The 24,830-nt window shown below is 39.2% G+C and overlaps 1 protein-coding gene across 2 annotated transcripts; it reads left to right on the plus strand.

Moving 5' to 3' along the window:
* The first annotated feature begins 437 nt into the window (after positions 1-437).
* Positions 438-24,455, plus strand: LOC121881663 (sodium/potassium/calcium exchanger 1-like). 2 transcript variants are annotated; one of them, XM_042389518.1, is made up of 10 exons: positions 438-596; positions 680-773; positions 1,424-2,577; positions 7,001-7,141; positions 8,631-8,739; positions 15,331-15,482; positions 17,937-18,203; positions 20,261-20,350; positions 21,379-21,545; positions 22,954-24,455. In XM_042389518.1, exons 3-10 carry the CDS (start codon positions 1,600-1,602, stop codon positions 23,201-23,203), a joined length of 2,154 nt encoding a protein of 717 aa, XP_042245452.1. In that variant the 5' UTR covers positions 438-596; positions 680-773; positions 1,424-1,599; the 3' UTR covers positions 23,204-24,455. The 2 variants fall into 2 exon arrangements, with proteins under 2 accessions (XP_042245452.1, XP_042245422.1); XM_042389488.1 differs by having other exon boundaries at positions 438-773.
* Positions 24,456-24,830: the final 375 nt, after the last annotated feature.

The raw sequence follows: 24,830 nt of genomic DNA on the forward strand, positions 1-24,830 counted from the left end.
GAGTTTGGGAGCCAATTGATCCAATAATCAACTTATACAAGTGTGATGTGGAAACTTGAAGCCTCCAGTTCACAAACACTGAGAAACACTGAGGACTTGACAGTGAATTAGGAGATATTTAAAAGTTCAAATGAAAAATATTTGCATGTTCATAGATTCTGGATTTTTTTAATGAGGGAGTTGATGCCATTTTAAGGATTTTAAAGTGGTAACTGTGGAAAAAAACATAGAAACATATTATAGAGTATTTTTATATATCTTAATACATGTCAGGATGGGATCTTAAAGTAAAATAACTCAATACTTCTTCCACCTCTAGTTATGTCATTATAAAATATTCATATTCCAGTTTTATTCAATCACATTTCTCTGTTTGGGGAGAATAAAAAAAAAACAATTCCTAAAACGAGGCCACACCTTGCCACACCCAAAAAATAACGACCAAACTCCTCCTGTCAGCCTGCGACCAGCTAATTATTCTGCATCCATCGGGCTGTAGGAGCAGCGGAGCAGTTTCACCTCAAACTGGAAGCTGCGAGCAGCAAGAACAGTTTGAATGTTGGTGTATTGATACAGCGTTATGTCTGAAAGGGAAGGTGAGAGGTGTTTGGCTCCTAATCCTCTTAGTAGCATTATGCTGAGCCTCGTTCAAGCCCTGACATGCGGTGCGCCCTTGTAGCTCCCCAAAAACCGGAGTCAGCATCTCTGCGTCCGTTACGCACAGCTGGAGGGACGGTCCGCAGCGGCGAGGAGCCGAGCAGCCGGCGGTACAGGTAAGACCCGCACCAGCACTCACCGCACACAGCTGCATTTTAATATCTTTCTGTCGTTATTTATTTATTTATTTTTAGATCGTGGAGGAATATAGATGAAAGGTTTGTGTCGACCTTGCGTTATTAATCCGCGCTGAGGCTCAATTACTCCACAATTAAACCTCAACACGCCCTTTTCAGTCCTACATTTACGCGTTTTTATTAACATACACATGTTAATGCACTGCTGTTTGGGTTAATTAATGTTTCATTAACGTTCGTTTACTGCACGCGCGCATTTCATCACGTCCTTCCCGTGCGCGCGCGCTCACTCTGTGTAACAGCGCTAATTATATAATCATCAATAAATTAAACATTGATTGTTTCATTTTGACGCTCAAGTCTGTTTTTGTTTTTCTGATCGTTTAAACATGTTGAACGTGTCTTAAATGGACTCCTGTTTTGTGACAAGCCAAAGCCAGTGTGATTATGTAGCCATAGTAACAGGTGGTTGTCTGCATCCCCCATAACCCCCCCCCCCCCCCCCCCCCCCAACACACACACACACATCAGCAGATCTGCCTCTGCAACTATGCAAGCAGAAGGGATCTTAAATACACACACGTTCATGATGGTGTGATTTTCAGCTGTGTGTCTGTTTCTGCTCTCAGTCCTTCCACAGGTTGAAGCCGCTCCGCTGTAAAAGATGAAACACACTACGCTCGCATGTGTGTGTCTCTTCTCTGTCAGCGGCATCTTCTCGCCACACAACGGTGCTGGAACTATCAAGGAATAGCAATGCATCTGACATAACTTCCTGTTCCTGGAGTCGAGACACACGAGGGCAATGAACGTGCACTCGCCTCCGAGGAGGAGACTCAAGCGCAGTCGCGTCCTCTTCTTCATCTCAGGTGTGCTGCTGTGTTTCGTCTACACGCTGACTCTGAAGGCCAGGCTGTCACAGCCGCGAGCCTCCGCCCAGACGGATGACGTTTTCAGAGAAGAGGAGGGCGGCGATGATGTTGTGGAGGTCAACATTCGGGAGGTGATGGCACCCAATGAGACGCAGGAGGAGGTCGTCTCACCTGAGACCACCAAACCTCCTCTGGTAATAATCGTCAACAGGACAGATATCGAACAGTGTGTCTATGTGGATCCTCAACCTCCCAAACCTCCTCCAACTCAACCGCCGCCGACCACCACAGCTCCCTCACGTCCCCCTTTCCAGCCCCCCCACAGGAAGGGCGAGTACCCAGAGGACCTCTTCTCGGTGGAGCAGCGACGGCAAGGCTGGGTGGCCCTGCACATCATAGGCATGACCTACATGTTTGTCGCCTTGGCCATCGTCTGCGATGAGTTCTTTGTTCCCGCGCTGGAGGTCATCACCAACAAGCTGCAGATCTCTGACGATGTAGCTGGGGCCACCTTCATGGCGGCCGGAGGCTCGGCTCCGGAGCTCTTCACCTCCCTGATCGGCGTCTTCATCTCCCACAGCAACGTGGGCATCGGCACCATCGTGGGCTCGGCCGTCTTCAACATCCTTTTTGTGATCGGCATGTGCGCCATCTTCTCCCGGGAGATGCTGCACCTGACCTGGTGGCCGCTCTTCCGGGACGTGACCTTCTACATCCTGGACCTCATCATGCTCATCATCTTCTTCCTGGACAACATGATCCTGTGGTGGGAGAGCATCCTGCTGGTGATGGGCTACATCAGCTACGTGAGCTTCATGAAGTTCAACAGTCAGATCGAGCAGGTGGTCAAGACGCAGCTCAACAAGCACGTGAACATCGTCAAAGTGTGGACCGCCGAGGAGCCGGAGAAGGTCAGTCAGAAAGAGAGAAGATCATGAGTGTTGGTGGAAAACATCACTCTGCCAGTGTTTCTATCCGTCTGTGTCCATCAAAGTTAAATTTATGGTTAAATATAGATGTAAACTGCCGCCTCGGGGTCACATCAGCTCTTCCGTTCAACATTAGCATCTCCAAACAACCGATGACAGCCACAAACTGGCAGCTTCACTGATTTGCAACATCGGATCACATCAGTACCACACAGCAGATTCTCAAGTGATGATGGTTTCGATTTTAAAGTGACATTTGTTGCCTGGAGCTGAAATTATATCAGAAAACGGCGACAAATGACTATCAAAGGTGATGTCTTCATACTGTAGTCCAAAACCCAAAGATATTCTGATTTTACAGATTTATTATTATAACAGTTGCAGATTAACTTATTTAATTGGCTCTGTGGTGTCGGGGTAAAATTTGGCTGGATGATATGTTTCAAATCAGAGAATATTTTATGGTAAGAATATACATCACAATAAAGAAAATTATTAGAAAAGTCGAATAATTACATTATTTGATTTATGCTCTGTGCAATAGATCATTTTCTGCAGCTCTGCAATACAAAAGGAGCAAAAAAAAACCCTTACATATAAAAAAAATGTATCCTTTTTTTTGATTAAGTCAAAGAAAATGAATAGTTAAAATAATTTTTTGAGCTGAAATGCCAAATATTCTCTGGTTCCAGCTTCTCAACGTTGAGGATTTGCTGTTTGTCTTTGCCTTATGTGATTGATTGAATTTATGTTTTGTACTGTTAATTGTGCAAAATCTGAACACGTCACCTTGTGGGCTTTAGGATATTGTCATGAGCATTTTTCACCATTATAGACTTAAACAATTAATGCATTAATCTAGAAAATAATTGGGAGATCAATAAATTATTCAAAGAAATGATTTGTCAGCAGAAATGCCAAATATTTCTTAGTTCCAGCTTCTCCAGTGTGAGATTTTTCGATTTTTACTATTTTTATATTATTGTTAAGTGAATATCTTTTGGGTTTTGGATTGATGGTCAAAACAAGACGTTTGATGACATCACCTTAGACTCTGTGAAACTGTGATTTATTTTATAAACCAAATGATTATTCAAGACTAATCAAAAATGCAAATAGTCATTGGTTGCAGCCCTGAAAATACATAATTATGCTCCAACTTCAGTTTACAAAGAGCAGAAGAGTTGATTTAACTCTCATGTTGTCGTAACATCAGCTGTTTGCAGACAGAACAGACGTTTCTCTGCAGATCAGTTGTTACCGGACGACTTCTCTTCTATCTACACACAGTATATTTTCTGTCCTTTCATCTCCTCACAGTTGGGACTGCTGCCTGCTCAGATACAGTGAAAGAGGGGGGGGGGGGGGACAGTGATTTGTCCGTCTGAGCAGGTGACAGCATGTATTTGTGTAAAATCCTTTGATGATGCCGAACAGAAAGGGCTCCAGGTGTCACAGACAGCGTGACAGTGATGAAGTGATGGAAATGTCACTCTGTCTCCGCCACAGTCCTGAAATACCAGTATGAAGAGTTTCCACTTCATTTATAAGAAAATAAATTTATTTTTTTATATATATAAAAAGGTTATTTTGCAGATCGCCAGCAGACATGCAATCATGATTCTGCAGCTGACGGACAGCAGTAAATGTCTGAGTCTAATTAACATGCAGAGCTGTGTTTCAGTATTTCAAGTATCTCCGGCTCATTCTTCAATTAGCCTGAAGCACGTCTGCAGTTTGCATGTGCTCCTTCAGTCATAACACTGAGTGTAACGAGGCATGATGCCACATTAATGCTTCATAATTACTGGAATTCAAAATATCCTCTGACACAAATTCCGTTATATACGTTTTATCCATATTTTATTATCTATTTATATCAATGTTGCACGATTAAACACTTTTTTCAGGGTTTTTTTTACCAGTATTTTTAATCTTATCTCTTTAACCTGTGGATACCTGTTGAATAATGCACACAGGACACAAAGTCAATGGGACCACCCGTATAAACAGATGTGTTTTTAAGTGGCACCCTCTAGTAATTTAAGAGAACTTGTTGCATTCACAATTTTTTTGTTTTCAGAATTTTAACTTAAAGAAAAATCATGAGAGGTCATGTAGAGATAGTCTTCCTCTCTCCAAACACTTTAGAATTATAAACATGTTACTGAAATACAACAATAAATATGAAAAAAACAACTTTAAAGCTGCATTAACTGACCATATCATCGCCTTTTATGTTGATATGTTGAACTTGTTAGCAAACAGTTGCTTATTTCCACATCCAGCAGTTACGGAGCAACATTATCATTCATCTGGAGTCGTGTTTCTGTCCACCTGGTGAATGTAAGTCCAATATTCACTCTCTTTTAGTTCTGTTTTTGCTTTTCTACCAACTCCTGAGGGAAATATCTGTCTCTTTAGCTGCTAAATGCTCCACTATGTTCACCAACTAGTCTACAGCTAACTGTGTCTGTTCACTGTTTGGTGCTGAGCAGGTAGTGTACAGTGGCTTTTTACAGCTTTTTCTCTGCCTGCTGCGGCCGAAAACGACACTATGAGAGCACTGAGAACCAAAACTGTAAAGTTGCAGCTGGACAGATAAACAATGAGCTGAAACTCACTATAAAGCTCCGTAAAGCCGAGAGGTCACTCTGTAGGTTCATCACTATGAGCTACGACCAACACATTACACACTGTCATTAGATAAATTGTTATGTAAAAAAGTCACTAATAGTCACTTAAAGCCACACCAGTCAATATTTTATATTAACAACTCATTAAATGACTGTGTTATGTGAACAGAGTTGCTTGTAGAGAGAGACAGAGCTTTTTAGCATCTTCCAGCACATTATTTCGTTTTATGGCTCAAAGTTTTACTGTTTTGCTTCACTCTCACAGCTTTTATAGCATCGTTTTTCAGCCTGCTGCACTACCTGCGTAGCACCAAACGGCAGACAAACTTGGCAACTAGCTAGTGAACATTAGCATTTAGCAGCTTAAAGATTATTTCTCTCAGGAGCTGGTGGAGATCAATAACAGAGCTTATGGGAGTGAATATTGGATTTATATTCACCAGATAGACAGAAACGTGACTCCAAAATTAATGCTTGCTGGACCAGGTCGCCTTAAAAACGTGTTGGATGCATCACTTACACTAAAAATACAAAGCCAGCCTGCACATAAGCATCTGTAACAGTTTTATAAAAGATAACCTGGTCTGTTCACACAGACAAATCAGCAACAGACACAGGTTTCCAAAGGCAAGTGATCGAGTGAAACCAAGATCTTCTTAAAGCCACGGCCGGATTAACCTGCAAGGGGTCCATGCGACAAAAATGAGCTGCTGGGCCCTGATTAAACCCCTCTCTGTATACTGTTTACTGGAAGGTTGCTCTGGGTTTGCTGTGTGGTAATTTGATCAAAAGCAACTTTATTTAGCAGTTCGAACCATGAAACACAGCATCAGCTGAAATAAGGAAGGTCGTAAAACTAACCTCAAGATCAGCTAATAAGCCTGAAGGTGTGACATACATTACTTAGCTGATAGCGATAAACTCATACATGCTACAGTGTTAACTAGATTGGATTACCCTAATAGTCTTTTGTCCGGTCTACCCAGGAACACAGTTACACATTCACAAGTACAAAACACTGCAGCTAGAATATATTAACCTAAATCAGGAGGTGAAATCTTTACACTGTCTACCAGAGTCTTTTGATTTCTTCGTCGCCCTCTGTCCTCCTCACCGATTACATTAGCAGATATGATTCAACCAGATGTCTTAGATTGAGTCATGGTCATTTTTTTTTAATGTCCGGTCAAAAAAAAAATGGAGGCCGGTTTTCAGTTTGAACTACTTTTTTATATTTCAAAACATAATTGAAGATGAGACAGCAGTGAGATTTCATTTGAAGCAGTTAAGGATTACAGTTCAGGGATGAAAGAGTCCTGAATTCATCATTCTGCAACTGCATCTCATCACATCATGAGATGACAAGTGATTTGATTTTTATTTCAACCACTGACTCAGTTCACTTCTCTTTTTGACGAGATTTCAGTTAACTCTTCTCTCTTTCACTAAAAATATATATATTGTATATTCTTCTGTGTAATTCAGGAGAAATTTCCAAAAAGTCTACTTGAAATTATGTCTGGCTAATGCTAATTCATCTGTGGTCCTACCAGACTACAATAAGGAAATTGTAAATTATACCACAACTTGGTGAGACTACAAAAGTTGTAAGATGTTATAAATGTTATTAATTTAGTTTAATACAGATGACTTTTTAATGAGTTTCTTTTGTTTATGCTTGGGAACAAAACTGTGACATATACAAGCATTCAGATGTTTGTTTATGTGTAACTACTGACGTACTAATGAAGTTGTTACTGATTTTACAGGAGAGTGAAGCTGCACCTCCTCCTCCTCCTGCTGCTGCTCCCTCTGCTGCCCCTGCTGCTCCTCCTGCACCGAAAACTGAAGATAAATCCAAACCAGAACCGGAGCAGCCAGACTCACAAGATGACAAAACAAGACTCAAGGTTCTTTCCTGACTCCCTTTTTTTAATTCTTCGTGTATAATTCTTCCACCTGTGTGTTTGTACAGTGGAGAGTTTTATCAGCTGGACTGCAAGTAGAAAGTCGTTTCTGCAGTTATTGAGTTCAAGGCCTGAGAAGGTCTGGTACACAGTTAAATGTGTTAAATTAACTTTAAAAACTCTTAAAAATTGTATGTTTTTTGTTTTTTTTTGTGCTGTAATTTTGGTGAGAAATTAAACCAAACCTAGAAACAGTGTGTAATTTACAGTTTTTAAGTCGTGCCCTGCGTAGTTACTGCTGTTTTTCATTCTCAGTTTGCACATACGCAGTTAATAATGATAAAATTGTAGTAATTTTTGAAAAATTGCAACCTTGATTTCAGACTAACGTTGACAAAAGCACACTTTTCATTTCTAGCCAGCAACAGTTGATTTTTGCCAACTGAAATGACAACTGTAGCAGGCAGATTTTTATCAGCTAACACTTAATAAATCAATAATATTGTAGAAGTCTTTAACATGCAACTGATGGCTACATACATGCTAAAAGACTGAGGCTAAAGCTAACAGGTCCGAGGCAAAAATAATCTGCATCTTTACTATTTGATAAACCATGACATGGAAATAAAGAAACAACATTGTTCTTGTATTGCAGTGTAGAGCAAGTTAGTCATAAGTATGATAAGGAAAAAATGTAAGATCTGACTGTTATTATTATTTTTAAATGACCGTTTGGCTGTTTAGCTTACACACTTGTTCCTCTTTTCACACATTATGTTTTTACATAGGTGTAGGATTTAGTGGCATCTAGCAGTGAGGTTGCAGAAGATTGTAACCAACTGAATAACTCCACTAGGAGTTAACAGATAATTAATGTTAACTCCACACTAGGTTACTACTGTAGGAAGTAAGCTAGTTAGCTGGACATGCTAACAATTTCAACTTACGTTAGAACAGTCAAACACTGTTAAATCCACTCTGTGTTTTTTGTTTTTTTGCATTTTTTGGTTTTGGAGAGGCTCAATAAAAAGACACAACCCTCCGAACTCTTTAAATGCAGAGTATCACTCTTACTTCATGCTCCCCACTTCAACATGTAGAGAAATCTAAACTTAGTTATGGTTGTTAAGCTATGATAAGACAGTTGCTGTTTAGGGAAATGGTTTAGCAAACAGTCCATTATTTACTTTTCTACTTTTTTAGTAATGAAATTGGTCATTTCTATTATAGCTAGCATTGATCATGAAAAGTACAGATTGCAAATTGTTTAAAATGTGGTTTTAGAAGATTTTTAGTGGAGGAAAACACTGAGTCTTAGTAGGTTTTGAGCATTTAACTGTCAAATTTAAAAGTATGTTTTAGCTGAAAATATCAGCTCTTCACACCAAAATATTGGTGTCGGTTTTGGCCCTCAAAGATCTGCACCGGTTCAACTTTACCTGAAGGTTGTTGCTGCTGTTTGGTTTCTGACTACCTGTGTGCTGGTCTGCAGGTGCGTCCCGTCCTGCAGCGAGGCGGCAGCTCGGCTTCTCTTCACAACACCTCGCTGAGGAGCACCATCTTCCAGCTGATGATCCACACGCTGGACCCTCTGGGAGAAGGTAACGACCATCACAAGTTAACATCTGCATCCTGATGGCAGATTATTACGGATGTAATTTAAGAGGCATTTGTGGAAAAATGACGGAGGAATTTACAATCGTGACATTTAAAATGAGGAGACAAACCAGCAGAGATGAAAGTTTTTGTCCTTCAAGTTGTCAGCCACAACTTTTTTTTTTATGATAAAACTGCAGCGACTCTGAGGTTTAAAACACAACATTTCAGAAAACAAATCAACAGAAAAGTTGACGTTATAGTAAACACAACAGCATGTCGGCAAAAGTTGTTTTCTAAAACGTTACCCTGAAAAATTGTGTTGTCTGAAAGGTAAAGTTGAATGTTTTTTATATTATATTTTATGCCTTTTATTATGCAGCAACAGTTGAGAGATGACAGGAAACGAGTGGAGAGATGTAATTCTATATAATGATCTGAACTCAGGTTTACTATTATATATAATTATACAATATAAATGTCCTTAAATATGATCACGTGCCCCTAAAATTAAGAATAAGCAGGCAAATCATTCATGAAAAGCAAACTTCTTATCCTTATGATATTATTTCTTACAAAACAAATTAATCTTCACTTTTAGAGAACATTTTGAGACTTTACATAATTACGTAACAATATAAACGCATTAGTTTAATTTCATAACTCTCCCAGTCTTTGCGGACATCTTGACTTGGATCTAATAGTTCACACTGTGCTGCTGGTGGTGACTCAGCTCTGTCCCTCCATGATGAACCACAGCGACCTTCAGCCCGTCCTCGAACTCCGCAGGTCGTGTTCCTCGCTCTCGCAGCGCTCGGCCACCACTGATCCTTAATCAGCTTTTCAATACAGGCTAATAAAAGCTGGATAAGAGCCAGCGTGTTAGCAGACCAAGCTCTTTATCTCTGAGGAACCGGTGGAGCGGTGGGACCGGAGCTGACACCGACTCCGTGCAGCTGGACTGTACAGCATGCCATCGCCGTGGTAACCTGTCGGCGTCTTTTAACATGAACCTGAGGAGGTTTCAAACTTTAAAGATGTTTATTATTCAAACACATACTTGTAGGTGTGGAGCAGCAGATAATAAAGTGCTCAGTGAGTGACAGACATGAGCATGAGGACTTTGTCCACTTCTGGTTCCTGTTGTTGGTTCTGGTTTTAGTTTTCAGCGTCTTTATCAGCACAATAATGTAAAACTCCAGTCTTACTTTAGAAAGCAGTTCAGTCCAGTGTCATCTTTTCTTTTATTTGATTTAATTAAATGTAAGCGTCTTCTTTATCTCCGGCCTTAAAGCAAAGCTCCAACTAAAATTAAACATTGTTAAAGACCAGCTCTTAGTCATGTCCCTTGTAATGCATTACTACTACTACTAATAATAATTATAATAAGTGTACACTGGTGTATAAACAGATAATGACACAATATAGTAAAACACAGTTGTAATAATATAAAATATGTCTAGGTCAATAAGAGAAGCTCTAATTGCTGACAAACACTGTACATTAATAAACACTTAGAAACGTCTGCTTAGAACTACAGACATAACGATTCATCACTTAGTCAATCAACAGAAAAGGAATCTGTAAATATTTTGATACTTGGTAATTTTTCAAGCAGAAATGCCAAACATTAGAGAGTTCCAGTTTATCAAATGTGTAAAACTTGCTGCTTTTACTTGTCTTACGTTATAATAAATTGAATATTTTGGGATTTTGGTCAGACAGAACAAGATATTTGATGACGTTACTTTGTGTTCTAGGAAACTGTGATGGAAGTTTTCATTGTTTTTTACTAAGGCTGTAGTCTCCCAGTCGACTGGTCGATTAGTTGGTCGATACACTCTCATCCGACCAAATTCTCATTGGTCGAATAATCGCAGTGTTACTTTCATATGAAGAAAAGTGCTACATCAACGGCATGGATGTGTTAATAAGAGCTCTTCTAATACATCCATGGCGCCAGGCGAGCAATTCCTATAGGACTGAATGGGCGCCATTTTTAGTCCAGTATCCAGCTCATATAATACACCCATGATCAACAACCTTCTAGGAATAATCCATTATTTCCTGCAGCGGGAGGGACAGACTAACAAATTACCGGTAAAAACGGGGGGTGTATTCAAAACATCCCCGTTGTTTTCACAACTTTGAACTCGCCCAACCTAATGGAGACTGCTAGGTCTAACTGTACTCAACGGTTACTGAGTGTTTACTGAATCAGTGTTTCTCCTATAATTATAACAACGAGAACCCCTGCTAGGCCTAAAGAAATATTTTTTAAGGCCAAAAATAACGTCAAATATCCAATCATTCGGGAATCAATAACGTTTGGGAGTCTCTGTGCAGCGCTGCTCCAGTACTGAGTCAACCTCTGTGTCGTTGCCTCGGAAACTATTGGTAGCGTAACACCGTTAAGGAATACGTCATTGCGTAGTATGTTTGCGTAGCGAGTGGGAAAGAGTGAGCGGCAGGAAAGTGACGGTGGATGCTAGCGGAGCAGAGGGAAAGGTTAGCGGTAAGTTGTCAGTCTGGCAGTAAATGTACAGTACAGACTACAGTGTGTCAGTTAATAAATGCTAAAAAGTCACGTCTGTTGTTTCCCCAAGTGCTGGAAAAGTGAAGGGGGTTAGCTCCAAAGTTAGCAACGATGGGTTAGCATAACCTGAAGACCAGAAATAACGTGTGACTGCTGCTTGATTTGACTCATTTGGACGACTGAAGCTTCATATTAGCTTCAGATAAAGTTTTAAATACATTTTTTGCACAGAAGGACGACTGTGCATTTTGTCCCCCATCACATACATTGTAAGTGCATTATGAAGGGATCTTCTAATGGTCAGTATGAACAGGAGGAATGATTACAGCAAGAAAAACAAGTTTCAGTGTTCATTTGGGCTCCTGACTGTTGCTTTAAGACAGACTGGACTGCAAATGTTGTGCAATAATCTAAAAATTCAATAAAAGTCAGATGGACCAGAAAGAAAACTCATTGCTGTGGTTTCCATGTATAGAGTCAGCATTTAGAGGGGCACTCAAAACCCCCGGCCCGAGGAAATCCAGGCAAGGTAACAAGACGTCGCCTCGCTGTCATGTTTCTCGTCGTGTCCTCTTGTGATCGTAATTCATGTGTGTGTATTTCTGCGTATTATATTTGATGCTTATATGTCACATGACTAGAGTTGGATGATGACGTTGGGTTTTAATGCCGCTGTGTGTTTCTGTCAGAGACGTCCTTTAACGGTGATGTCAGAGGGGAAGGGTCACTGCAGAGGAAAGGTGAGGTTTAGTGTTTGTTTAGTGTCTGTTGTGCTGAGTTTGATCCGCTTCTGTCCCGGAAATGTTTTGATTTACTGATTTTTGATGGTCGCATGTTTCTGTGTTTGCATCCGGTTGTTTCTGTGCCGTTGTGTCGTGTTTTTTTCGGTGTTATTGTGAGGATCACTGACCTTCTTCACACACTGGCTGTTTGCAGAACTTTGGATAATAATCATAAGATTCTCCTCTTTGGTTCTGGTTTAAAAAAAAAAGGTTTCCAGGAGGATTTGGCTGTTAATGAGGCTTCAAAATGAGTCTGGAAAATGATTCATGAGTGCATCTTATGTTGTTGAAGTCTTCAATACAATAAAACATATGTTAAAACATCCGCTAACAACATAACAATAAAATTTAAAAACCAACAACATGAACAACAGGCCTTAAGCAAAAACATTTTTGTATTTTTAGCCTAAAACTCTTTTTTTCACATTTGCTCAGAGGAGTCTTTCATGTTGATTTTCATTGAGTTTGTTGTAGTTATATATTTTATTTTAATGAATTCAGTATCATATACAAACTCCAACATTATTCAGATTAGGACATTATTTATTGCTATGGACATTTTGTTGGGGTGGGAATGGGAGACTTGGACTCATGTATTTTAAATTTCTTTTTTTTTTAAACACAGTTTTTTTGTGCTTTTAAAAATTGAAACTTGAAAAGCACAACTCTCTACATGAGAGTCCATACAACATACTACATTTAAAATTATACATATATAATAAATGATATGTCATATACACAAGACTTTATTCCACTTGAAAATTCATTCGTACCTCAGAGAAACGAGAAAATTGACAGATGGCACAAATTTTCTTGAACCACTCGAGTGCTTCTTACATGATATCTTTCATTTTCCTTTCACACTGATTAACAACAACATGCATTTTTGTGTGTTTTAGCACTAAAGCAGGTAAAAACGTAGTAAAACTTTTGACACAAACCTTTTTGAAATAGGAATAGTTTATATGTAAAGACAGTTATACTTTATTCTGTTGCTAATTTAACAATTTCCAAACACAGAAATGCAAATTCAAGGAAGTGAGAAAACATTTGGGACCAAGATTCAGTTTAAACATTTAACCTTTTACTCTTAACTGAGGAAAAATTACATCGATCACAAGAATCTGGAGGGATTTAGGTTTACATTTTTAGCACAGGTGCAGAAAACTAACTCATTTTGTGCTCAATTCAATCATTCATCTGGGCGGTTTGTTAGTTTTTAAGTAACTCTCGTTTGATGCACTCAGTGTCAAACTTTTACCAAATGTCCAGTGTGTGAATTTAAGGTCGACAGCGTGTCAATGTGGCTGCTGGTGGAGGACGTCTGTCTCGTCTGATGTAATAAAGACTCACATTGTACGAGCGATCCTTCTCTTAATTACAGCCAAGAACAAAGTAAAGCCTCTGATCGTCCCGGTCGCAGGCAAATTACAGAGCAAGTCACATCACCGCCGTTCTGAAGGTGAGTCGCAATATCAGTCAATATTAGGGAATAATCTGACTTTTTGATAAACACACGAGAATATCAATCAATTTCCTAAGACAGACGTGGAAGTGTGTTAGCCTAGCTTAGCACAAAGACTGGAAGCAGGTGGAAACTGTTAGCCTAGCTCTGTTGTAAATGAACTGTATGAAGTACTGTTTGTATGCTAAAACATTAGCATTGTTGTCTTGCTTGGTGCAATATAGAAGATATTTACTCAACAATTTAATCAAAAAAGCAAACACACTCCGTTCAACAGCTCAGCACGACTACTGAACTGTCTTCTCTCATCAATCATCCATTTACTGGTTGTAGTTGTAGGCAGGATGAGGTGTTGCATTAGTTTGTATTGTCTGACTGGACGGTGATCAATAGGAAAGAGAATACAACATAGATTCATTTGTTAATTTCATAATGTAAAAATGCTTAAAAAGTAAAAAACTAGATCATATGATCAAATATTTAATAGTAGTTTATTGAGCTCGGTAAGGCGCCGCATGTTCGCCCTCTATTTGCCGTCTGCCACTGATCCCGCCCACCAATGTCAAGATAACGATCAATAGGTGACAGTCAATGAGAGACGCACCTGTAGTGGAACTGAGTTCTGTTTTTCCAGCTCTTTAAGGTAAATACTTGATTACTCACTTATTAACAAAACGCCATTTACATCAAGTTTTTTAACTTCTTATACATGTATACAATATACATTTACGTTTGCTGCTTTTCCTCATCTTACATGATGGTGAATTAAATATCTTTGAGTTTTGGACTTTTAGTCGGACAAAATAAGACATTTGATGACATCAACTCGGAATTCTGGTAATTGCAAAGGGCATTTTCACTGTTTTTTTTTTTTTTTTTTTAATGTTTTATAAACGATTAATCAAAAAAATAACTGGAAAAATTAACTGATAAAGAAAATAATGTTAGTGGCAGCCCTCGTACTGTACAAATCCACAGATCTGAATCCGCATGTACAAATTGAGATACAGTTTCACAACTCTCCACACATACTGGTAAATAATAATAATAATAATAATAATAATAATAATAATAATACTGAAACTCCGGAGAGTTCAGAAGCAACAGCTCTGCTCTGTATTTCTGTTCACTGAAGTGAATATCGTGCTTTGTGATGGTTCGGTGATATTTTTACATATATATAAAATGATATTATAAGATTTTTTTATTCTGAGGTACAGCTACTATAAGACATTGGTCGTCTGCTGATCGTGGGAGACGGTTTGGGGTTTAAGGAGGAGGTTCTCCACAATCAGCAGAGCCTCTCCGTCGGTGTGTTTGTGCGTCACAGTGTGGAGTAATGAGGTGCTTCAGAGTCTGAGGTGCAGAGCCAAGTAGGGCTGCAGGGAGCCTGGAGAGGCCTCGACGAGCCCGAATCAATCAGCCTGAGGATTAACATGCAGATGGGACTCTGTGTGTGTGTGTGTGTGTGTCTGTGTGTGTGTGTGTGTGTGTGTGTGTGTGTGTGTGTGTGTGTCTTTTCCTCCATTAGTAGAGCATGTTTATCTCCAAACACTCCAATCACTCCCACCGGTACTTCATACTGGCCCACACAGCATAATAATTGTGCTAAAACGAATCAATGTTTACGCTCAGATTACAAAAAGTGTGAAATAAACAGCAGCTCTGTTAAAAAAAAACTTGAGGATTTAGATTAAGTTAAAACATTTTAATCAATTGTCCACAATGACCTCAACTTCTACATATCTGCTGCGTTTGTGTTTTGAGGAGAGATGAATGTCTGTGATTCTGTCTGTTCTTCGTCTTTCTTTAGATGAAGATCAGAAGCCAAAGTCTGAGCAGCCCAGTGCTGCCGCCGCCGGCGCCGCCGCACCGGGGAGCGCTGCAGTCGAGCCGTCCACCTCACAGCCTCCGAAGCCCGAGGAGACGGATGAGAAGACGACCGCTCAGCCGGAAGAGTCGAAGGTACACTAACTGAGAAAATACTCACAAAAGCTCCTCACGAGTTTAGATTTTGGAGATAATTTTAAATAGCAGCAGCATCTGTATCCTTCTTGTTCTTGCTTTGAAGCACTTGAACGCAGCCGTTTCTTAATAACAACCTCACCGATGGGAAATAAATTGATGAACATGTGAAGGCAGAGTTCATGTTGTGCTTGAATTAGCTGCAAATTCATATCTCTACTGAGAGCTATTAACTCATATTATTGTTTGCTTTTTTTTAATAACACAACATTCAGCCCTAAAATGTAAAATGAATCTTGTTAATGAGAAATGTAGACAACACGACGTCACACAGATGTTTCCAGCTGCTACAGTGAAGTTTGATGGCAGTAAACAGTTTCAGTAGATTTAGTGGAGACAAAAAAAAAGTAGAAATCATAAAGAGAGAAATCGATTGTCCATCACAAACTGCCTCCTAAGCAGACCTCCTACTCACCAACCCTCGATTTTATGCTTTGGCATGAGTCACTGCTGTGACGAAAGCTGCTCTGATTCCTCATATCTTTCCTTCCTTGATTAAAATCGAGCAGGAGCGAGATGCCGTTCAGCCTTCTGATCAGCCTCTCGAGACGCCGTCGACTCAGCGCGGAGTTAAAAAACCTCAAGATACGTCAGTAGCAAAGAAACAGAAAGAGATTTAACATTTTAACAGATTTAAATGTGTTTGTATGCATTCGTGTACATATTAAACACATAATCTGCAATCAGTGGTGGAAGAAGAATTCAGATCCTTTACTTCAGTAAAAGTACCAATACAGCAATGTAAAAATACTCCATTACAAGTAAAAGTCCTGCATGAAACAGTAAAAGTACATAAGTATTATGAGCTTGATGTAGTTAAAGTATTGCAGTAAAAGTAGTGGTTTCGTCCCTCTGACTGATATATTATTATATATGACATCATTAGATTATTAATAGTGAAGCATCAGTGTTAGAGCAGCATGTTACTGTTGTAGCTGCTGGAGGTGGAGCTAGTTTACACTACTTTATATACAGTTAGCTAGTTTAGTCTAGTGGTTCCCAACCTAGGGGTCAAGGCCCCTCCAAAGGGTCACCAGATAAATCTGAGGGGTCGTGAGATGATTAATGGGAGAGGAAAGAAGAAAAAACAAAGTTCTGATACACAAATCTGTTTTCAGTTTTTTCTCTAATCTTTGATTTTTGCTGAAATATTGGATCATTTGAACATTTATTGAAATGAAAGCATGTGAGAAGTTTAGAGGGAAAAATCACTATTTGATGGAGCTGTTAACAGCTCATAGACATGTGAAATGTGACCCCGACTATACACTGCTTTTTGTAAGACGTCAAAAGACAAAAAAGGTTGGAAACCACTGGTTTCATCTTTAACAATGTGTTGTATTTTAAAAGCTTGTTATATTATCCATTGTGTCAAATCTTCATCTGAAAAGTAACTAAAGCTGTTAAATAAATGTAGTGGAGTAGAAAGTACAATATATTTCCCTCTGAAATGTAGTGGAGTGGAAGTATAAAGTAACATCAAATGGAAATACTCAAGTAAAGTACAAGTACCTCAAAAATGTATTTAAGTACAGTACTTGAATAAATATACTTAGATACTTTCCACCACTGTCTGAAATGACGTTTATGTTCTCATTTGTTAAACACCGACTACAGTTTTCTTTATTCTTTATTTTAAATATCCGCCACAGAAGAGAAAACTGATATTCAGATCACAAAGAAGGGAAATGTCCTTGTTTTTCATCTGTCAGTATATCTTGTCATTATATCTATAATAAACACCCTTGTAGAAAGTATTAGAACAAAACTGAATAATACAAACAACCTCTAATGGCCACAAAAATGGCGAAACACATTCGATTAGATCAATGAAGCTCCTAAAACTGTCTTCAATCATCAGGAAAGAGTTGAGCTGCACCCAGCAGACGCCACCTCAGCGTCTGAGTCAACGTCTGCAGGAAAGATACAAAACTCTCTGCTGATTGTTTTTAGAGTTTTAAACTTTTCAGGGTATTTTATGCTGGATGGTGAAATTAGAAAGATGACAGGAAACAACAGGAGAGAAAGAGATGAGTGACGACGAGCAACAAAGGTCCACAGCTGGATGTGAACGTTGATGTTCACCAGAGAGCCTCAGGTTGTTAAAACAAAATAACTAGTAAACTCTTATGAGGAGCCTTCAGAGGTCAAAACTCCAGTAACACGAGACCAGTGTGTTTCAGCTTGTGGTGTTCGTTCAGACTTATGACTGTAATCAGAAGAGTTTAAGAGCAGTAACCGTTTTATTTTGTGTGAGTCATTTTCATTCTTGTGCACGGGGCGGGGGGTAAACAATGTTCTGTCTCTCCAGATGTTGACGCAGCTTGAGGACTTGATTGCTGCAGGATTAATACGTTAACGTTGAGACAAACACGCTGTCTCTCTTTCCTGCAGGCGGCAGCATCAACGGGGGCGTCTGAGGGCTCGGCGGGCAGCTCCGACGACGAGAGCGGCGATGAGGAAAGCAGCGACTCCGGCGAGAGCGAAGGAGGCGATACCGATGGCGGTGGAAACAAGGAGGAAGAGGAAAAGGAGGAAGAGGAAGAGAATGAGCCGTTGTCTTTAGAATGGCCTGAAACTCCACGCAAGCAGGCCACATATCTCTTCCTGCTGCCCATCGTGTTCCCGCTGTGGCTCACGCTGCCGGACGTCCGCAACGCGGTGCGTAACAACCCGTCATTAGCATCACCGTAGCAACCATAGCAACCAGAGCCTCGTCATTAAAGAGGCCCGAATGAAAAACTTCTCTATTATAGAAACTGAAGCTTTAATTTAAGACCAGCACAGATTTTCAGCTGGATCCAGGTGAAGCTTTAACTGGTTTGGAGTGAAACTGGTTCATTCCCAGAGGCTTTAAGGTATCTAACATAAATCTACAGTGGCTGGTTCCAACATGACATTAAAGGGTCATTTCACCCAAACACATTTTACTTCTTGGTAGAACCTCATCATGTAAATAGTTTTATCTATCTATTTAGTTTATCTGCTGATATTTGTGAGATTTATCTGCCACACAGATACAATTTAGGTAAAAAGGGATTTATTTTGTGTTGCTCAGAGCTTTAAAATGTACGTATATATTTTAAAAACAGCAAAGTGTCAAGAAACAATCTCCTGGTTTATCAGGATGATCCACAAAGGTTTGTTTTCTTTAATTTCCTTAATAGAAAATAGTTTCAATTTGTGTCTCTAATTGTCTAATTCCCAACCGAGGGTTTTTATATTTATATATGTTTGTGTGAAGGAGCAAAATATTCACACAAATAGGATTACAAACTGGTGTGAGGCTGATATTTAGTTATTAATAAAGCAAAACCATCAGCAACGACATTTTCGCCAGCTGTGTTCATTTATGACGCAGCTACTGTCAAACAACTATATGTCACTTTTTATGTGAACAATCGAGTGCAACACTTTGAACGTCTTCCAGGAGAGACTGAAAATATGCATATTATCCCCCATGTTATCCCTGTATCTAAACAATATCATTGCCTCCCCTCACATTGTACACACATCGTAGGAACCAGCTCTGATTGACCATAAATTGAGCTTTAGCTTGCTGGAATCATTTCTCTAGTTCATACCGACCATGGGGGACAAAATCCAGTTGTTGTTTCATAAAAAAACATATTCAAATGTTTATCTGAAGTTAATATGAAGCTTCAGTCGTCTGAATGAGTCAAATCAAGTGGATTTCTTTGTCTTTTTAGTACAAAAGTCCCTTTTTTTTGTTACTTTCCCTCCACTCCACCTCAACAGAGAAACACAAAGACTGTAACTAGTGGCAGATATCAACCTGACTTTACTAACTCAGACTGCTGAAGCCTCATGTCAGCATCAGATAAATGTTTGAATATATTTTTGCACAAAATGAGACTTACATTGAAAACACAGTATGAACAGGAGGAACGATTACAGCGAGGAAAAACACTTTCAATGTTCATTTGGGCTCCTGATTATTGTTTTAAAGACATACTTGAGAACACGCTGTGATTGAGAGTGTAAAAACTAGCTAGAAAACAAGCAGGAAAGTCTTAATTAAGAGCTAAAAGTAATGAATAACAGTTTGAAACCTCTTAAGACTTAACCAAACCTACTGAAACAAAGAGACTAAACCTCAGAAATTCCAGGATATCTGATGTCTTTTATGAAAATAATACTCTTGACAAGATCTGCCTTTATATTATTAATAGTGGTACTATAAATATCATTCAGTTTAAGTTCACATTAACAGATTATAATATGAAGTCGTGTCATTAAAGCACTAACTGAGCTCATGTGATCAGACTGTTGATGTACATCAGACAGAAAGCGCTTGAGAATCACCGTTATTCTTATTCCACAACAATATAATACAATATAATGTATTTAATGTGGCTCATCAAACATACAGATGTTCAGTTTAGGACAAAAAGTACACAGACTACTGCACTTAATTTATTAATTTATTGCCAGACAGATGCTAAACATCCAAACATTAATAATAAATTAACTAAATTTGTCTCTGTTGTTTAAAGTGTGACCCTGTTTGTGCTGTAAAACTGAGCTCACACATGTACAAAATATTATAAAACCATATACTGATAGAAATAACTGTCTCCAAGTTTAACGAGGTGAACTAACGAGAACTGCTTAATATATCTGGATCCAAATCTCTGCAGTCAGATGTTTATATGACAACATATTAATTAGTATGAACATCTGTTTGTGTTTTCCAGACGTCCACGAGATACTTTGCTGCCACGTTTATCGGCTCCATCCTGTGGATCGGAGTTTTCTCCTACCTGATGGTGTGGTGGGCTCATCAGGTCGGTCGACGCTTCACGCACACACACGTCGTGTTTACAGGAAGCTGCAGTACAGTGACACTGATGTTTGTACTGAGAGTAAACTAAACACAAAGAATTTAAACACCAACTATTCAGCAGTTTAGTTAATTCTTCAACTGAGGACCGGTAAATCATATTATCTCACATTTCTCCAGTGTGTGATGTGAATGTTGATGTTTAGAGGTAATGATTAAGGCTTCTACATAAGGCTTATTAAGGTGTCTTTTATCAATCACATACAGGTGTGCTCACTACACTCCAGCACTCCACATACAGTATTATATGCTTAAGTTTAATTGTTTATAGTTTTTTATTTTCACTAAAACATTAAAGAATGATCAGCTGATTATCACCTGGGTTTCATGTCTCCTACACCCAAAAAGTTGTTGAATTTCCTGCTGCAAGAGAACAATATTCACATAAACAAACACAAATCAGCTGCTAAAAGTAATTCATAACAAACTGTTTAACTATAGTGTGTGTGTGTTTGTCATAAATTGTATATTTAAAACAAGACTTTCACCCAGAATTCATTTTTTTCCCGATTTTTATTAATTAATAAATAGTTTCATTAATAAAAACAAACCAGATTTAACAAGAACATCATTTTTCTAGAACCTTAATTTACACTTTTTTTCATTGTTTGTTTTTTTGTACTTTTTTTCTTTATGAGAATGTCGGTTGTGCAACTTATTTGAGTTATATATTGTATATAATATTTATATATATATATATGTTTGTATTTCTTTTCCTTTTTCTTTTAATATTTTCTTTCTTTTTTTTAATAAAAGAAAGAAAATAAATACAAGGTTGAACATGATATACTGGAGGAGTCACAGATTTGATTTTGCTCCAAGTTCAGTTGGTAATAAATGTGTAAAATGTGGCATAAAAAAAACTGCAGTTTACAACCACACTGAATATATGAACAGCTGGGACTGATTCTAGATAACCGGTAGCGACACGTCCTCATTTGTACTAACAGCTGTTTTTACACCTGTTCACAGGTGGGTGAGACTGTCGGCATCTCAGAGGAAATCATGGGCCTGACGATCCTGGCGGCCGGGACCTCCATCCCCGACCTCATCACCAGTGTGATCGTGGCCCGGAAGGGTCTGGGGGACATGGCCGTGTCCAGCTCAGTGGGCAGTAACATCTTCGACATCACTATAGGGTGAGTGACAGCAATACCTTTCCTTTCAAAATAAAACGTTATGATTTTATTTATATAGTTCTGTTGCAGAAAGCATTACGGAGCCACCATATGTATGTGTGCCTCAAAATCTCACTCTAACTAACAAATATTAAACTTCTTTATAGGCTGAGATCAGAGTTTGGAGGTCCAAAAACAAAGACGTCAACAGTAAATTTTTTAAAAAGTGGCAATGGCTTTATATGGGACAGACTTCTATTAGAGACAGGCTTTTATTACTAACGTCCCCAGTTAATATCAGCTCAAAACGTCCTCCATGTTGAACTGTTGTCTTGATAAATTTAAGTTTAACGTCCATTTCCACTTTGCCTTTTTCCCCCCAAATGATGTTAAGCATCAAACAACACTTCCTGCAGAATTTTCACATCAAATGTCTCGAAGCTTTATAAGTAGTTTTTTAATGTGAAAAAACACCAGGAAGTGTTGAGCTCTGTCGACGGGTTCAGCGGTTCAGCACAGGCCAAAACAACTGGAATTAAACAAAGAATGAAAACATTATTTCTGTTAAAAAAAGAGAAACTCGGAGCAGCAGAGAGGTGAGTATAACATGACTCAGCTGTTGTACTGATGGAGTTAGTGCTGTGGAAACGGACATTATACTAAATTTATCATGTGAGCTGTTGTTGTAGTAGGCTGCAGGTTATTCCATCCCACTCGATGTTTTGTTTATTTTTTTTTAGCTGGCCTTTATGAGCAACCAGTTATTTGTTAGGACTGGCCCTCAGCTAGTATTTGAGACTCGGCCATTATTTGAATACCAGCTTTTATATGAGAATTTATGGCATCTTGCTTTCGTTTAGCTGCAGAAAAAGTCGTTAAAGTTGAGCAAAGAAATATATTTTCACATTTTGTAAGCAAGCGGGAGCGAGTAAAAAGTAAAAAAGTATAGGGCCTAAAATTGAACCCTGAGGTACACCAACTGTATTATTAGCATTTGAATATCAGCTTTTATACAAGAATTTATGGCATCTTGCTTTCGTTTAGCTGCAGAAACTTAGCAATGACCTCCATCATTTAATGTCAGGAAGACAAGTTAGGAGAGGCGAGGCCAACAGGGTCGTTAAAGTTGAGCAAAGAAATGTATTTTCACATTTTGTAAGCAAGCGGGAGCAAGTAAAAAGTAAAAAAGTATAGGACCTAAAATTGAACCCTGAGGAACACCAACTGTATTATTAGCAGATAAAGAGACGCAAATCACTGATACAACTGAGCAAGATGTTCGTAGTTCAAAAACATAAAGAAACAAGTGAGATTTAGACTTTAAGATTGAAAATGTTAGTTATACTTAGAGATCTTTGTTTTCTGGTGGACACAGAACATGTTCTTTGGAGTTATATCGAACTGTACTCGCTCTCTTCTCTGGTTTTAGTCTGCCGGTCCCGTGGCTCATGTACACGCTGTTACACAACGGCGATCCGGTGACCGTCAGCTCCAACGGCCTGTTCTGCGCCATCGTGCTGCTCTTCCTCATGCTCCTCTTTGTCATCATCTCCATCGCCATCTGTCGCTGGAAGATGAGCCGAATGCTGGGCCTCACCATGTTCGTACTGTACTTTGTGTTCCTCGTCCTCAGCGTCCTGCTGGAGGATCGCGTCCTCACCTGCCCCATTTCCATCTGAGCGGACTGTGTCGAGGCGGCGGAGAGAGAGCGCACACAACACCGCTGCACATGACTTAGTACGTGCAGACAGGATCGATACTGTACGTAGGATATTTTAGATAGTAAAACCAAACCTAATGTCAAAAGGCTGAACCTGGCGCAGGTAGACACGTGCTAGAGACACGTGACTAAACGACTAACAGTGATGTTAAAGGAAAAATCCACCCTCGACGTAGCTTTACAGAATCAGTCAGTGATAGTCAACGTTTTCCAGCTGCTACTTTGAGATACATGTGTTGTAATTTAATTTTCTTTCTCTGTTTACAGTATTCTGTGCTGTGTTTACCCTCCAGCGTTTTATTTGAGTGTCTGAATTCTGAGTGTGAAGTTCATCACTATATCGTGCTCTCAAAAAAACTCCAAACAAGTAGCGTCCATGACAAGTTAAATACAGATTAGTGAGCGAGGGAGTTCCCTACTTCAGTAATTGGTTTCCTACATTTCCCAGAATGCATTTATGCAATCCATTGTGAGGAAGGCCTGAATAGATGCTGCAATCCATTGTAAGTCGGAAGTCGATAGTTCCGAGTCGGTATTCCAGACTTCCAATCTAATTGTGTGCCAGTGCATCTGCTCTTAAAAACATGGACGCCATGGCAAGTCTGTGAACTTCACAAGCATCTACTCAGGGCCAATATCAGACACCACAGCGCCGATAGGCTGGTTCCACATGCTCGCAAAGACCTCTATCGAGCACAAATCAAATAAATGGAAATGGCAACTACACAAACACTACATAAGGTAAAAGTTGATGAAAAAGTAATTCTGCTCACTGCTCATTGTGTGCGCCGCCACGCTAGACGGATCTCGCCCAAGTTGCCAACTTGGAATTCTAACTTGAATTACTTTTCCATTGCACTTTTCCATGTCAGAGGTTGTTCCCCCATCCTCCCGAATACAATGGATTGTAGCAAGAGTTGTGAAGTGGTTACAGAAGTGTTTTTTGCCATTCTGTATTACCAGAAAGTCAAGAGGTTGTTTTATGTAGCAGAACAAGCTGGTGAAGTTCTGTAAACAGAACTGTGTTCCCGTACTAGGAAGCTCTCTGCTGAGGTTTACGATCTTATTGCTGTTTTTACTCTTTGGAGCTGTTCCTAAACAAACTAAAGTAACCGTTCTCTTCACGGACGAAGGAACAAGTCACCCAGTGCAGCGGAGGAATAATATACTGTATATCAGGCTTAGGATACACACACAATACTTGCAAGTAGCATGAGTTCATTGTTGGTTTGGCTCTACACATGGGATTTGTTGACAATAAGAAAAATATAGAAAATTGCCAGCGTTATCCTTTATATTTAAAATTAAGCTGCAGTGCTTTTGTCTTTTTCCTGTTCCTGTGGGTGTCGAAATTGGTACTTAAACCTTTTCTATGATTAATTCCTCCTTGTATGACTGAACGCTCTAGAAAGACACTGAATCCCAACCTGTTGCCAGTTGTCAGACTCCACTGTAGCTGCTGGAAACATCTGTCACGTAATGATGTCACATGAACTGTGAGACATCACCATTACCACTGACTGTTTTAGTAAAGCGTGCAACTGTGTGTCAGGGTGGGTTTTTCCTTGTAAAGCACGAATGCTTTT

This window comes from Thunnus maccoyii, chromosome 1, assembly GCF_910596095.1.
Source record: "Thunnus maccoyii chromosome 1, fThuMac1.1, whole genome shotgun sequence".
Classification (NCBI taxonomy): Eukaryota; Metazoa; Chordata; class Actinopteri; order Scombriformes; family Scombridae; genus Thunnus; species Thunnus maccoyii.

Bases quoted from the DNA above. Each gene is read 5' to 3' on its own strand.
- LOC121881663 (XM_042389488.1), top strand. From the start codon at position 1,600: ATGAACGTGCACTCGCCTCCGAGGAGGAGACTCAAGCGCAGTCGCGTC. The intron at 2,578-7,000 runs GTCAGTCAGAAA...CTGATTTTACAG, and splicing joins CCGCCGAGGAGCCGGAGAAG to GAGAGTGAAGCTGCACCTCC. The intron at 20,351-21,378 runs GTCGGTCGACGC...ACCTGTTCACAG, and splicing joins TGGTGTGGTGGGCTCATCAG to GTGGGTGAGACTGTCGGCAT.